General features: G+C 31.7%; 1 protein-coding gene across 3 annotated transcripts in view; it reads left to right on the plus strand.

Annotated features, from left to right (window-relative positions):
* The window catches only part of ASCC3 (activating signal cointegrator 1 complex subunit 3), a 325,569-nt gene that overhangs the window by 196,018 nt on the left and 114,054 nt on the right, over positions 1–15,497 (plus strand). For all 3 annotated transcript variants that reach the window (XM_074310218.1, XM_074310220.1, XM_074310219.1), the window contains exons 26-30: positions 1,694–1,779; positions 6,298–6,464; positions 6,574–6,719; positions 6,849–6,969; positions 9,282–9,424. In XM_074310218.1, the coding sequence (XP_074166319.1) occupies positions 1,694–1,779; positions 6,298–6,464; positions 6,574–6,719; positions 6,849–6,969; positions 9,282–9,424 (663 nt within the window). The remainder of the gene's footprint in view (positions 1–1,693; positions 1,780–6,297; positions 6,465–6,573; positions 6,720–6,848; positions 6,970–9,281; positions 9,425–15,497) is intronic.

Consider the following 15,497-nt stretch of genomic DNA (forward strand, 5'->3'; position numbering starts at 1 on the left):
GTTTTGTTTTTATAAGATCACAAGTTATCAACCTAGTAGGGTTGTAATTCCCTTTAAAGATTCTTTTTGCTTTAGGACACATTATAAAACTAACCACCAACTCCTTTGTTGCTTTCTCTAAAGAGCATCTCTGAATCATCTTCCCATTTACCTGCAAATTCATATTGCAATTCAAATGTTTCAGTCAATCATCAACCATTTTTTAAGTGCCTGCTATGTCCCAGGTACTTTTCTAAGTCCTGATTTGCAAAGACAAAAAACAAAATCAGATCCTCTCCTCAAGGAATTTACATTGTATTGGGGTAGACGATCATGTACTTTTTTTAGATGTATAAGTAATAAAATAATAATGCATCATTGTTGGTTATTGGAGCAATATTGTTTGCTTATTGGACCATGAATCTAAAATTTAAAGTGATATTTATAAATTATCTTAACACTGAGATTAGTATTATCCTTTAACTTCTTTTCTATTATTATAGCACTGTCTCTTTCTCATGCTTTTCCACAGCCATGAAATTCATCACATAATGGCAAAACTACTGGCACAGAGCATGTTCATACTTATATCTTTCCGTAGAAAAAAGACACTATATTTTTGGAACCATAATTAACACTGTTCTAGCTTTGAAAAATGTTAAATAGCTTTTAAATTTCCTTTTTTTCCTGCAGTTTGAATTTAACTTATTAGTAAAAGAGAAAAATCTCTTAATTTCTTCTTCTAATATATCCCATCAAGACTTTATTGATTTGTCTCATGTGGAAAATAACAAAAAACCCCAGAAATTTCATTATTAATATGTTTAAAGCAGGAAAAACTTACAGTAAAGCTTGGATTGATATAGGTGAATCCTTAAATAGTTCTTCCAAGCATATAATCCCACATTTCCAATTTGTATAAGCACAGAAATTCAATGTTATGTCAGAGCACTTTGTGCTATAAAAACTCCACTAATAACAGCAAATTCTAGCATTATTTCCAGTTTTGTATCATATAAATAAATGCAGAGAGAGTTTAGTATCCTATTCCTCTCCTTATGTTTATATTGTGATTCATGAAAACAAGATTAGAAAGAAGTGTTGCCTTGGTTATCAAAAATTTGAAACACTTAAGAATTTACACTGAGACTATATCATTTACATTTGAATATTTGGAAATGCTTGAAATGCCCTCTATTTTCATTTTTCCTCCTAGCTTCTGTGATTTGTTTCAGGTCTCAACTAAAATCATATCTTCTGTAAAAAGTATTTCCTTGAACACTTCTCAGTACCTTCCCCTTGATATTTCTCCCTTTTTATCCCATATAAATCTTGTTTGTACGTAGTTATTTGTATATTATCTCCTAGACTGAATTCTTTGAGAGAAGTGCTTGTTTTATGCCTTTCGTTGTATCTCCAGTGCTTAGCACAACTAAAGTAATAGCTTTAGCAATATTATTAGTAGAAACTAGCATTGAAGTATTTTCTTTTCAAAGACAAATTTTCAAATATTTCAAAGACAAAATTTTTTGTATATAAGTTATCTTTCTTAGAATCATTCTCATTTGATGCAATATAAATGCTTTATTGACTGTCATTGTAGTTGAGGTGCATTTATGTTCCTGAACAGGAAAGATAATATTTTAAATAATTTTATGTAGATTTTCACAGTTTATTTGATTTGATTTACATGAGTCTTTTTTGTTTTATTCAGGCAGTATACATTGCACCCCTGAAAGCTCTAGTACGTGAAAGAATGGAAGATTGGAAAGTTAGAATAGAAGAAAAACTTGGCAAAAGGTAAGTCATATATTTAACTCAAAATAAATGTTTTTAATGGTATAAAAAAATAGAGCAAATCAAAGAGTTTGAAAAAAAAATCTTCAGGATTATTTTAAAGATTCTCATGTATTTAAATAATATTTTAAATGATCAATATTCTCATTTTATTAAGAAAAAATGATACTAACATATACTGCCCCCAAAAGAAAAATGACAAGAAAATCTATTCCAAAATATATTATATACCCTAATATATAAAAACAACAGGATAACATTTGTTTTGTCTCTTATTTTCTCTCCTTTTCTGTAAAATAAAGTGGGGGAAGGGATTGAATAGTACTTAAGTGACACCTGAAGATTTATTGTGGGTTCTTAGTTCAATAAAGACAAAATAAAGTTTCCTAATTCTTAGTTCTAGAAAGATAAGACAGAGTTTTTAGTCAGAGTAACTAGGGGTAGAATCTCTGGATGTATTGGAGAGGTGATGAGGATGACAGACCAAGCTAAAGAAGCTTGAGGAGAAAATGGATCAGGAAGTGAGGAAAGCTTTGGAGAAATATTAGGAATATAAAGAACTTCAGCAGTAATCTCTACAGATGTGATATTAAAAACTATAGGAACTGATGAGGTCATTAAGTATAAAGACAAAATAGAGGAGTACATGGAAAAGAGCTTTGGGGAGGTCACCAACTGTTAGAGGAAGTGATATGGAAATTGGCCCAGACTGAAAAGAAATATTTAGGCAGGAGAAGCAAGAAAGTAATTTAATAAAATAAAAACAAAAAACTAGAGTGATGAGGGCATCCAGAAAAGCCTTGTAAGCAATGTGAGATGCTGCTGCAAACAGTTCAAGAATGATGAGAAAAAGACAACAGATAATTGTTATTAAAAGATCTTGGGTAACTTTGGAGAAAGGAGTTTCAGTTGAATGATAAAGTTAGAAATCAGATTTCAAAAGAATTAAAAATAGAGTGAGAGGAGAGAATGTAAAGGCAGCTTATTTAAGAGTTACCACGGAATTAAGAAGAACTATAAGACTGTGAGGAGATAGTAGGAGAAATTCAAGTCCTAAATTGGTAGAGAAGATTCAATAGATAGAAAGTTCTAGTAGATTAAATATCTAATTAAAGAGGAAATCTGATGGAAGAAACTTAAAAATCAGGATCAAGACATGACTTTAATGGAGAAAAGGGTCTTGTCTTCATCAGAGTAGAGTTAAAAAGAATATTAGAGCTGATGATGTCAAAGAGCTTGATATAAAAATATTCAATTGGAAAAATGAAATGCTGTACTAAAAAAATTCAAAACAAAAAAAGTATGCATAGTCAAGCAAAACAAATTCATCTATTGTGTCTAAAAAGTATATGCTTCTGGTCTCAGACACTTAACACTTCCTAGCTGTGTGACCCGAGGCAAGTCACTTAACCCCTATTGCCTCAGCAAAGAAAAAAAAAGTATATGCTTCATTCTCAATTATTCATATATTACTCTTTTAGCTGAAGATTCCTTGGAATAGTGATTAGACTTTGCATTAATCAGAGTTCTTTTTTTCCTCCCAATATATGCTATGGAGAGATAGTTTTCAGTGTTCTAAATTTTTCTCTCTCTATCCTCCTTTCCTCCCTCCCCAAGACAGCAGCAATCCAATGTAGTTTAAACATACCTAATTCTTCCAAACATAGGGAAATATTCCCCATAGTTCTCTCTCTGGATGCACACAGCACTTTCTTAAGTCAGAATTATTTTTTTTTACAATTATGTTTTTCTATAAGTTCTGATCATGCTTCTTTCACTTTGCAAAATTTTTATTTTCCTTTTTTGTTGACTGCCAATTTGGGGAATGCGAAATAGATCCTTAATGTTTATTTAATTTATATTTACCCAGTAATTAATTATTTAATATTTATATAGGAAGAAAGCTGGAAAGGAGGAAGGGTTTAGAGTATGAAAACCTGTAAATACCACAGTCTTTTATATTTGATCTTGAGGTTTATAGGGAGCTACTGGATTATTGAAGAAGAGGTAATGTGATCAGACTTTCACTTTAGAAACAAAATCTGTGGTATCTGTGTAAAGGACAGATTGAAGTAGAGAGAAATTTAATAAATTGACAAACCAGTTATAAGTGTTTTGCCCTAGTCCAGATGAAAGGTGATAAAAATGCCTAAAATAGTGTTAAGACATGAAATGGAGATAAAGACATTTGTATATTGTGAATGTACAAATGACAAGATTTGGCAGTGCTTTAGATTAAATATAAAATTTTGGCATCCAAAATATTAGTATGGGTGACTACTAGAATGGTAGGATCCTCAACAGTAATAACTTAATTTAGAAGAAGAGTAGATTGGGAGAAGTGTTAAGAAAATAATGAGCTCTGTTTTAGACTTGATTTTCATGGATCTACTAGAAAATTGAGTTTCTATAAGTTAGAGTTTGTAAGTAGTAGGACACGTGTCCCTGCTCAGCAGGGAGATAGGGCTGTATATAATTTCTGAAGATCATATGGATAAAGATGATAATTGAATCAGTGGAAGTTGATGAGGTTACCAAGAGAGAAAGTACTGAGTGAGATGAGAGAGAGGTCTAAAACTCAGTTTAAAAGAGTGACACTTAAAGCTAGTGAGAATGAGACTTTGGCCATGATAAAATGCTATTTGTACCCATAATTTTTCTTGCCCAAGATTTTGTAATATCTGGCAGTGCTTTACAGTTTATTTGTGTCTATTTTTTGCACCAAAATTGGGGGGTCTGATCATCCATTTCAACAAGGACATGGAGCTTTTGTGTCATATTTTGGAAACAAGAATATAACAGGCCTGTGCTGATACCATGTCAGCAAAAAAATTCCTCCCCTCCAAAAAAAAAAATTAGCAATCACCTCTGCTCTTTGTTCTTGTTCTCACTCTTACTGGAGGATATCTCAATAGCACCTGCTGATCAATTTTAAGATTCTTTGAAGGTCAAGCAGCTGCTTCTTCCTCATTTCTTCTAGGAACCTCCTCTTAAGGAAAAACCCATTTTTGACTGTATTTATTTATTTAGAAGTATTCCGGGGTGCCTCCTTCTGTGTGACATTTTTCCACCTTCAGCTTATTAATATGTTAGAATTTACCCCTCTCTTTTTGAACCCTTATTTTTATATTGAAGCTTTTCTATATGTTTATATGTTTATATGTTTAAAGAATACTTTGTCCCAGGTAATATATATTTATATATTTCTTGGGCGCCTTTATCTTCTTTTCTAGGAGAAAAAAAAAAAGCTTGACTGTGAATTTAGATAGCAATCATGTGACCATAGTAAATATAGAAAGATATTAAAAACTGTAGCAATTCACGAACAGCCCTTAAGCATTTCTTAATCAACAATCCCAATTTTCTTTCCTTCTTTTACTAAAATTTCACTTGTCTTACCAATTTATTTATATACTTTGTCTCACCAATTACATTGTGCGTAAAGTTTTTCTTCTATTTATCATTTTCCTCTTGTTTGAATCTTTCTTTTGCTGGTGTGTCTTTTAAGTTTCAATTTCTCCAAGATCTCTTTGAATCCTTGTCTTATTTCAAATTGAGGTCTTCCCCTTTTAGCTCCAGCTCTTTTCCTCAGGCCTTATTCCTTGACTTTTTTCTTCAAGTCCCCTTCTCCCACCCCCTTCCTGTCAAATTGAGTTCTTTACTTCAAAGCTTTAAATTTCTCCAATCTTCCCAAATATCTTCTCCAAAGATTTAATTTCGTGCCTTCAAATTCACTTTTACAATTTCTTTCACAATATTTATTGTCTCAGCTTCCTTTTCCTTTTCCTGTTCTTTCTTTAAAATAGTCTTGTCTTTGCAAAGACCTATTTGTAGCCTATTTATTAAATTGTATTCTGTTCCAGTGCATGCTGTGATGATCTCTTGTGCATTGGGAAGTTGGGTTGTACTAATAATAAGGATAGAGCAGAATCTTACAGTTTTCCAGAACACAACAAAAAGAATAACATGTAAAATTTTTTTTCTTCTCATGGCAAATTAAGCTTTCTATAAAAAGTTAAATAATGCAAATTAGACAGAGAATTCTTATCATAAGCAGAAATTGTGATCATGTCACAACGATTATAGATCCATGAATGGATCATTCAGTTTATAGTATGGACTCTACAGGATCAAAAAGAGCTAACCTTGAGCTGATTATCCAGATGATTACTCAAGAAAAAATGGGAAACTGTGAGAATAAACTACTCAACTAATTACTGTACGACAATAGCACTTTTTGTATTATTTAAAAGCCAATAGATTAAGTTCAGTTCTGTGGTAGTGTTGGGTAGAAAATGTATTCTCCTCAGAAAAATAAGAAGTGCTTTAGTATAATGGAGAAAACTTGCTTCCTAATTGTAAAATAATTATTTTAAAAATCTTATCAAAATTGATTTCACAGTTTTTAGGTAATTTATTAAGAGTATATCACTTTTTTTTTTAACAAAAGAAACATATACTTCAAATTGAAGAAAAATGTAATTATGATTTTATAATATAATGATTTTTGTTGTACTCCAGAGTTATTGAACTAACAGGAGATGTGACTCCTGATATGAAATCCATTGCCAAAGCTGACCTTATTGTTACTACACCAGAAAAGTGGGATGGAATCAGCAGAAGCTGGCAGAACAGGAGCTATGTTAAAAAAGTCGCCATTCTCATTATAGATGAGATCCATTTGTTAGGTGAGTGACATTTTATATGAAGCTGATTTAGAAACATTGACTTTCATGCATAGAACTGTCAGGGTCAGACCTTGTTGAGTGATTAATGCACATTCCTCTTATTTTCTAGGGGATGAGAGAGGCCCAGTTCTAGAGGTTATTGTATCTCGAACTAACTTCATTTCTTCTCACACGGAAAAGCCTGTTAGAGTAGTTGGATTGTCTACTGCCTTAGCTAATGCCAGAGACCTTGCTGACTGGCTCAATATAAATCAGGTATTTGAAATTACTTATATATATGACATTTGACAGGTATAGTTCTCAGAGGATTTAACTTAGAAGTAGCACCATGACTATATATCTTAGCATAAAAAGGAGTAACATTGTTGTTCACATTTACTTTAGATGGGTTTGTTCAACTTCAGACCATCGGTTCGTCCAGTTCCCCTGGAAGTTCATATTCATGGTTTCCCAGGTCAACATTATTGTCCTCGTATGGCTAGTATGAATAAACCTGCTTTTCAGGGTAAGTTGCACGTATTTGGAGTAAGATCAACCAATGTAAATAATATGCTTCAGAGACATTTTCATACTATTTGGATTTCCTTGAAGGGGAGATGGGGAGCCATTTGCCTAAATTGTTAAGGAATATAAATATGAAATTGACTTACTATTAAAATTAAAGAGATTTCATAAGTGATAATGGCTTTGCTATTTACCATAATTAAAGTAATATACAAAAATATTTGTAATTAAAAAAAATAAAAATTGTTTAGAATGTTAATTAAGATGTTTTCAGATAATGCTTATTATCTTTTCAAAGTGATGAGCAGAAGTTACAGTCAAACAAACATTACATATTTATGGTTTCATAACAGTACCATAGAATTTTCAGGTCCTCCAAACATGTTACTAGTTTTTTTTTTTCCTTTTTCTTAACAAGGATAGCAAGCCTGACACATTTAAAAACAACCCTCTCATTTTGTTAAAGCATGTTTTGTTTTGTTTGGTTTGCATAAGGAATATTTATTATGTCAATTAAAAATAACTTCCAAAATAAATTCTGTAATGGGAACTGCTGCTGATTGTGAGGTGGCAGTTGTGAGGTGACTTTTTAGCTGCTGTAATTAGCCTTATGACAGAGGCAAAGTATTGATTGTGAACTGGAGACCAATCTTGGCAGTTTAGATTATTTACACCTCCACAGAAGCATTGTACAAAATCACTAATGAACGATAAATTTGCCCTGAGCTGTTCACCCACACCTGTTCTTGTCACAAGAAAAATCCATTAGATGTTGAATTTCCAAGAAAGAGAGAAAGAGAAAAATGCAATCATGACTGTATATAAACTACACATATTTTTTCTCATATACATGCTATTTAAGATATTGTGACTAAGGTATTATTTGCCAAAATCTTACCTTCTATAGTCTGTAATGTATTAATATACAGTATTGAATACTAAACAAGGGAATGAATACATTTTCTTTTTATAATTTATTAGCCTGATTGGCTATGGATATCTAAAGGATGTCTGTAGAACAATAATTGGAGAAAAGTATTCCATATAATATAAATCATTTGTAAATAACTGAAATATTTATACTGTGCTAGAGGTGATTTCTGCATAGCAGTTAGACTTATAAACTGTTTATTATACCTGTAGTGAGTCACTGTATTTCATTAAGTCTAGAAATATGCTTTTATGATAGCTTTATTTCTTGTGGGTTTCATATAAATATAGTCAAGGTCATGTCAGCATTTTCATTGTAAACCTTATTTCTTAGCTCATAAAAAAAAATCTCAGCCATGTTTCAAACAAGAAAAAGGGTTCACTTTATTTTTTTTTTATATTTAGAAAAATGACTGACTATTCTAAGAAAGCTACAAAGGACATAAAAATAATTCTTGTTTATGCCATTTTATTAAGATTTTGAAGCATACACAGAGGTGGGGAAAATCATTTCCAGTTTGAGTAAATAATTTAGTCATGCTTGAGAATAAATTTTAAATGTGATTAACCTACAAAATTTTCATAGATCTTAGCTAAATGAAAATGTATGTACCCCATTTTTTGCTATTCTGTACATACATTCAGGGTCATGCAAGTGTACATTTATACTTTGTTTAAAATTCACCCTTGTACATACTTTTTCACAATAACATTTTTACATTTTCAAATATTCTTATTCTATTACTTCCCTGTCCTGTACTTTGTATATAGGAATATAGGAACATTTTCAATGTTTGCTCTTATATTTTGTAAGGATCCACCAAATCATACCCCACAACATTAATACTGCCCACCGTACAATTCAAGTGCCTCTAATATGTGACAAATCTCTTAGAACAGAAATTGAAACTACCTCAATCCCCTAGCACAACTCTTTGGATATATTCTTTAACTTTTTCTCCCTTCCCTTTATCTTCAAATTAAAACTTAGGCTTATAGCAAAAATAATTGCCTAGTTTCTTTCCTAGTCTCCGTCATCTGCAGATGCCAGGAGTGTGCTTCCTATAGAAAACATAGCCCCTCCTTAATTCATTACTTTAAGAAAATTACTTTAGGCCTCAGTTTCTACATGTAAAATGATGAGACTTGATTTAATCTCTTTCATAACTAAAGCTCTGTAAATTTTATGATTTAAGTTATGGATGTTTATTGATTTGAACACACTTATATGTGGTAATATTATTTCAATATATTTTCATGGAAGTTATGTGAAGGAATTCTAAACTAATTTACTCTGAGATATAATGGAAATTGTAATTTAAAAATTGTGCTGGTTTTTTTGTTTTTTTGTTTGTTTGTTTGTTTTTCATGACTTTTTGACAGCAATTAGAAGTCATTCACCAGCTAAACCTGTTCTGATATTTGTATCATCCCGACGTCAAACTCGTCTTACAGCGTTAGAATTGATAGCTTTTCTGGCTACTGAAGATGATCCTAAACAGTGGTTGAACATGGATGAAAGAGAGGTAGAGAATTTATTCTTCTGTTCTTTATAAATATCAGTTTGTTTTTCATATCCTATGAAAATCCTATCCATTTAAAAAACATTAAGGCTAAAATAAGTTTATCCATTTAAATGGACTCAAATTGCATTTATTTCAGTACTTTTGTCATAACAATAAAAATTAAACATGATTAATCTCATTATTGGCAAAAGTGGATTTCTTTTCACTTTTTGCTTCCAGTTTGGTACAAGTTTGGAAATTTAATATAATGTATAGATTATATAGTCTTTATCTATATTCTTGAATCATAAAGAGATATTGGTTAAGTTGTTTAACCTCTTTGGGCTTCAGTTTTCTCATTTGCAAGTGAGGCCTTTGCAAAAAATAAGTTCTAAGTTCTCTAGAATTCTGTGTTGTGATATAGAAACAATTTTACAATACTAGAGGAAACCTATAGGGCCACTTTAAATGCCTTTTTTTCTTTTTTCTTTTCTTTTTTTCTTTTTGTGGAATTTTGTGAATTGCCCAGGGAGGGTTACACAGCTCATAAGTATTAAGTGTCTGAGATGAGAATTGAACTCAGGTCCTCCTGTCTTCAGGGCTGATGCTCTATCCACTGTGTCATCTCGCTGCCCCCACATTAAATTTCAAAAAGAATTATTGAGATTTTTAAAATTCAGATTTTTCTCAGTAGATAGCAGCAGTGATTATAATGCCTATTAATTTTTTCTCCCAATTTGAATAAATACACCATTTAATCTTCACATTATTTTTCACATCGCAAGCTTGCTTAAATTATAAGAATCAGAAGTATTCAAAGAAAGAGTTTCCCAACTTTTTAATATGTGTATGTGTTCACATACCTACAAATATACATTAATATAGTGGGTATATTATAAAACACAAATATAGAAGTTAAAAGGATGAGTTATATACAAAGGTAAAATTGACAGTAATTGGGGATGAGAGAAGGTGAAGAATTGATGACTGTTCTTAGCCTGTGTGACTAGGAGGATAGTGGTTCCCTCACAATAATGAGGAAAAGGAGAAGGATGGGGAAAATGTTTTTGGTTTTACATATATTAAGCTTAAGATGTCTCTGAGACATACTATTCAAGATATCCTGTAGGCAGTTGGAGATGTGAGGCTGGAAGTGAAAAGATAGGTTAGAGCTTGGCAAATAAATTTGAAAATCATCTAACTGAATATGAAAATGGAATCCATGGATCTAGTAAGATCATCTAGTGAAAAAAGAAGACGTCCTAGACATATCTTTATGAGATACCTACAGTTAATGGATGTGGCTTGGATGAAGGTCCAGCAATGGAAACTTAGAACAGTTAAAGAGGTACAAGGGATAACAAGGGAAAAGATGTGTCATGAAAATCTAAAGGGAAAAAAGTATCAAAAGAAGGGGATGATCTATGTAGCAAAGACTACAGAGAGGTCAAAAAGGATTAGGATTAAAAAAAGACCATTAGATTTAGCGATTAAGGGAGCATTAGTAATTTTAGAAAGAGTAATTTCAGTTGAATAATGAAATTGGAAGCCATATTGTAACAATAAAAATGGAGACACTGATTGTAAATGACCTCGTTTACCCAAAAAAAGAGAAAATACATATAGAATGATAGTTATCAGTATTGTGGAATGTATTATAGAGTAGTATCAGTTGTGAGAATGGAGATGACATTGGCCTGTTTATAAGCAATAGGGAAACAGCCAGTAGAGAAGGAGAAATTAAAGATTAAAAAAAAAGTGTGAATGATAAAGGGTACAATCAAGAAGGTATCTTAGTAATGAGATATTTCGAGAAAAGGAATCTCTTGGACAATGTCTATTTTTTTTCAATGAAACATTAGCAATGGTTCTCAGCTGAGAAGGTTACAACAGATCCTGTTGTAAGTTTGAGGAAGGATGAAAAGATTTGGAAAAACTAGATTTGGAGTAGTGAGTCAATTAAGGATATGTAAGAGGATTGCTTTGCCATAATGAAGAACAGGTTAAGATTATGTGCCTTAAATTTGTAGTGGAAATCAGTATGATTTCATTTTCTTTACCTTTATTCAGCAAGATTACTGGGAAGCAGATCATATGAGTAATGAGGCTTGATAAAGCAAAGTCTTCAGCAGAACAAGGGAAAGGAACTGGGGAGAAGGGGACCAAATAGAGATCTGAGGGTCAGGATGAAAAAAGGAAGTGAATATAGCCAGTACAGGATGATGAACTGGGATGAAATGAGAGGTAGAGTGATTGCAGGTCACAGAAAAGAGAAAAGTAGATTTGGGGGGTTACCAGGCAGATTAGAAGTAGAATGACAATAGAGAATGTCAGAGTTTATGAATATTAGTGATGGCAAGATTAAGGGTATCTGAAGTAGGCTGGAAGGAGGAGGTGCAGATCTTATCCCTTGCTTGGACTATTTTAGTAGCCTATTGGTCAGTTTTCCCTTCTCAGATTTCTTCTCACTCCAATCCATCCTCTATTGAGCTGACAAATTAATGTTCCCAACACACAAGGCTGAACTTGTCAACTGTTTAGTCAGTCAGTTCCAGTAGTACCTCATCAAATCAAGTATAAAGTCATCTCTTTGGCATTCAAAGTCCTTCCTAACTTGTTTATGTTTCTTGTCTTATACCTTACCCACTTCTGCATACTAAAATACAGTGTTTCCCCCTTGCTATTTCTTACACAAGATAACTTCATCTCCCATTTCCACTTGCTGTATTTGTCCATCACCAAACATTTTCACTAGATATAAACCCATGTCTGGAATTTTTTCCTCTTCAGCTTTGCTTCTCAGCTTCTATATCTTCCTTCAAGACCCTGTAAGAATCTTGACTTTTGTGTGTGTGTGTGTGTGTGTGTGTGTGTGTGTGTCTCCTTTATTAATCTGTCAACTCTTTGAGACCAGGAACTTCATTGCCTTTCTTTGTATCTATAGGTGATTAAAAATAATATTGACTTGACTTGAGGTTAATGTAATATAAGATGAATGATATAAATAAAAAGTAGTTGCTTATTGTTTATTGGTTTTGTATCAGTTTGGTAGTAAGTTACCAGTGGAATGTCCTAGTAATTTTTGACCTTATATTCTTATCAATGTCTTGGTGAAACTTGTTAATGGTATATTTATCAAATTTGTACATGACATTAAAGTTAGAAGAGAAAGGTAATGTTTCGTATAACAATTCTAAATCAAGATACTAACTGGCTGATGCAATGTTATCAAATTTATGTAGAAACAGAAGCTACTAAAACATATATAAAGATCCCAGCAGGTACATATTAATTTAGAAAATCATATATTAACATTATGTTTTCATCTATTTTTATTTATTTTATAAAATATTTCCCAGTTTAGTTTTTAGGAGTGTGGTGAGTCACATGCAGCCCACTGGCCATGTGTTTGACACCTCTGGACTAGAACATTAACCTGAATATATTAAGATGAAATTCTATTTTTGTTTTTAAACCCAGTCTTTTTTAATTTCATTGCTTTAAGGAATTCATCTTAAACAACTTCTACTAATACAAAAAAGTCTTTTCTGTAATACTCAGAGTTTTAGTGAGTTGCTTGAGACACTAAAAAATTAGTTATAGTAAATGTGTGTCAGAGAAAGACTTAAACTCACCCAAGTCTTCCTGACTGAGACCAGTTCTCTATCCCTTAGGCAACACTGCCTTTCCAACATTACACTGAAGAAGAATAAAAGGGGAATGGTTTGTCTCCATAAGTAAAATTTTCCATCTTATTGGACCCTAATTGTTACGAAGTTTTGCTCTGACAAAAGGATAAATTTGCCTTTTTGCACTTTCACTCTCTGTTCCAAATGTACCCTCTGAGACCATTTCATTCATGCTTTTTTTCTACCTATATTGCAGTTGCATTTCTGGCATATTATAATCTTCTTATAATCTTGTATTATGTTGCTGTGATCTCATTACTGATGTTTCATTGTTCTTCCTCTATTTCCTGGAATTTTATTTGTAAATCTGTCTGGTCCCAAGTTTTTATTTCTTTGTTTGCTTGTTTTGTTTTTAGTGGGGGCAGGGATCTCCTATAGCGGATCTCATTATTGGTTCCTGTTTCTAATATCAGAAGTTATCTCATCTGCTTATCTTAGCTCTTTTTTGCAAATATTCATCTTATTTAGATTTTGAGTTTTATTGGAATATGTGAGCAAAATGGGGGCAAAATATTTTCTAATAATTTCTTATTTTATGTACAGCCACCTTTTTCATATTTTGTATTGGTAATTTGGTTTTCCTCTCTTATTAGTCAAATTAATTTGAGCTAATGTCATATATTTTATTATTTTTTAATTTCCAAATCTCATTTATTAAATCAATAGTTTTTTTTTTTTTTTTTCGGTTGTGGTTGTTATGGTAGTGGTAGTGATTGCTTTGCTTCTAATTTTGAATATCTCTTCTATTTTCATGATATATTTTTAAAGAGCTTTTTAAAATAGTTGGTTTTGTAGGTTTTTTGTTTTAGTTGCCACCCTGTTTCATAAGTTCCTTTTTCTCTCCCTTTGGTAAAAGTTTTGAAAGATGTAATTTTTTCTTGAAGATTTCCTTTGCTATTTCTCTCCCAAATTTTGGTATGGTGACTCATTATTGTTATTAACTTTAGTGAAAATTTCTATTTTTTATAAGTTCTTTGACCTACCCATTCCTGCACATTGTTATTTAGTTTAAAATTAATTGTAATGTCTTTTTTAAATTCTAAACAAATTTTTTGTAGATTTCTTTTTACATCATCATAATTTTTTTTGCAGTATCCTCTCCTCTCTCTTTCCAGAAAGCCAAACCATATGACAAATATTATGCTTAATGATAAAAAGAAGAAAAAATAAGAATAACTGCTTAATACGTCAAAAAAGTTTGAAAATATGTACAAAGTGTCATAATCGTGGATCTTCTACCTCTTAAAAGTAAAGAGGAAAGGAGAAGTATTTTCTCATATCTTTTTTTTTTAAGCCTTACTTCATTTTTGTAATTAAAAAAATTTTTTTTTTGATTTGTGATTTTATTTTTTGTTTACTTTGTTATAGTATTTGTGTACATGTTTTTGGTTCTGCTTACTTCACTTTGCATCAATATGTGTAGATTTTAAAATGCTTCTATACTCATGACATCTGTAATATTGCATCACACTTTCATATCATAGTTTTTACATAGTCTGTTTTGTTGCTTATTATTTGCTATCATAAAAAAATGTTCTTCTAGAAATATTTTTACATATATGGGACTTTCTTATCACTGGCTTCCTTAAGGTATAAAAGCAAAGGTTATAAACATTTTAGTCACTTTATTTGCAAAATTCCAAATTGATTACCAGAATGGTTGTACAGATTCAGCGCTCCAACCACTCTTCACTCCTGTGCCTATCTTCTTGTAGCCCCTCCAACATAACTATTGTCATTTTTTTGTCATCTCTGACAATTTGCAGGGTATGAGGTAAAAATATTAGGATTGATTTGACAACATTTTTGTTGTTGTTCTGTAATTCAGTTGTATCTGACTCTTCATGACCCCATTCCAGGTTCTTCTGTCTTCCATTACCTTTCAAAATCTGTCCAAGTTCATGTTTATTGTTTCCATTAAACTATTAATTTCATCCTCTACTGAGCCTTTTTCCTTTTGCCTTTAGTCTTTCCCAAATCAGGGCCTTTTCTAGTAAATCTTGTCTTCTTATTCTGAGATGAGAATCTTTAAGGTTCAACTTCAATATTAGAACTGCTACTGAATAGCCTGAATTAATATCTTTAAGTACTGATGAATTTGTTCTCCTTGCTATTCAAGGGATTTGCTTTTAAAAGTCTTTCCAACATCGCAATTCTAAAGTGTACATTTTGTAGCACTCAACTTTCCTTATTCTTATTTCCTAACTTTTATATAAATTGCTACTTGAAAAAAATATATCTTTGATTATAAAAACCTTTGTCAGCAAAATGATGTCTCTCCTTTGTAGTATGTTATCCAGATTTGCCATGGCTTTCTTTCCAAGGAGTAAGTCTTTTAATTTCATGGATTCAGTCACTATTTGCAGTGGTTTTTTGAGCCCAAAAATATAAAATATGACACTGCT

This window comes from Sminthopsis crassicaudata, chromosome 4 (genome assembly GCF_048593235.1).
Source record: "Sminthopsis crassicaudata isolate SCR6 chromosome 4, ASM4859323v1, whole genome shotgun sequence".
Classification (NCBI taxonomy): Eukaryota; Metazoa; Chordata; class Mammalia; order Dasyuromorphia; family Dasyuridae; genus Sminthopsis; species Sminthopsis crassicaudata.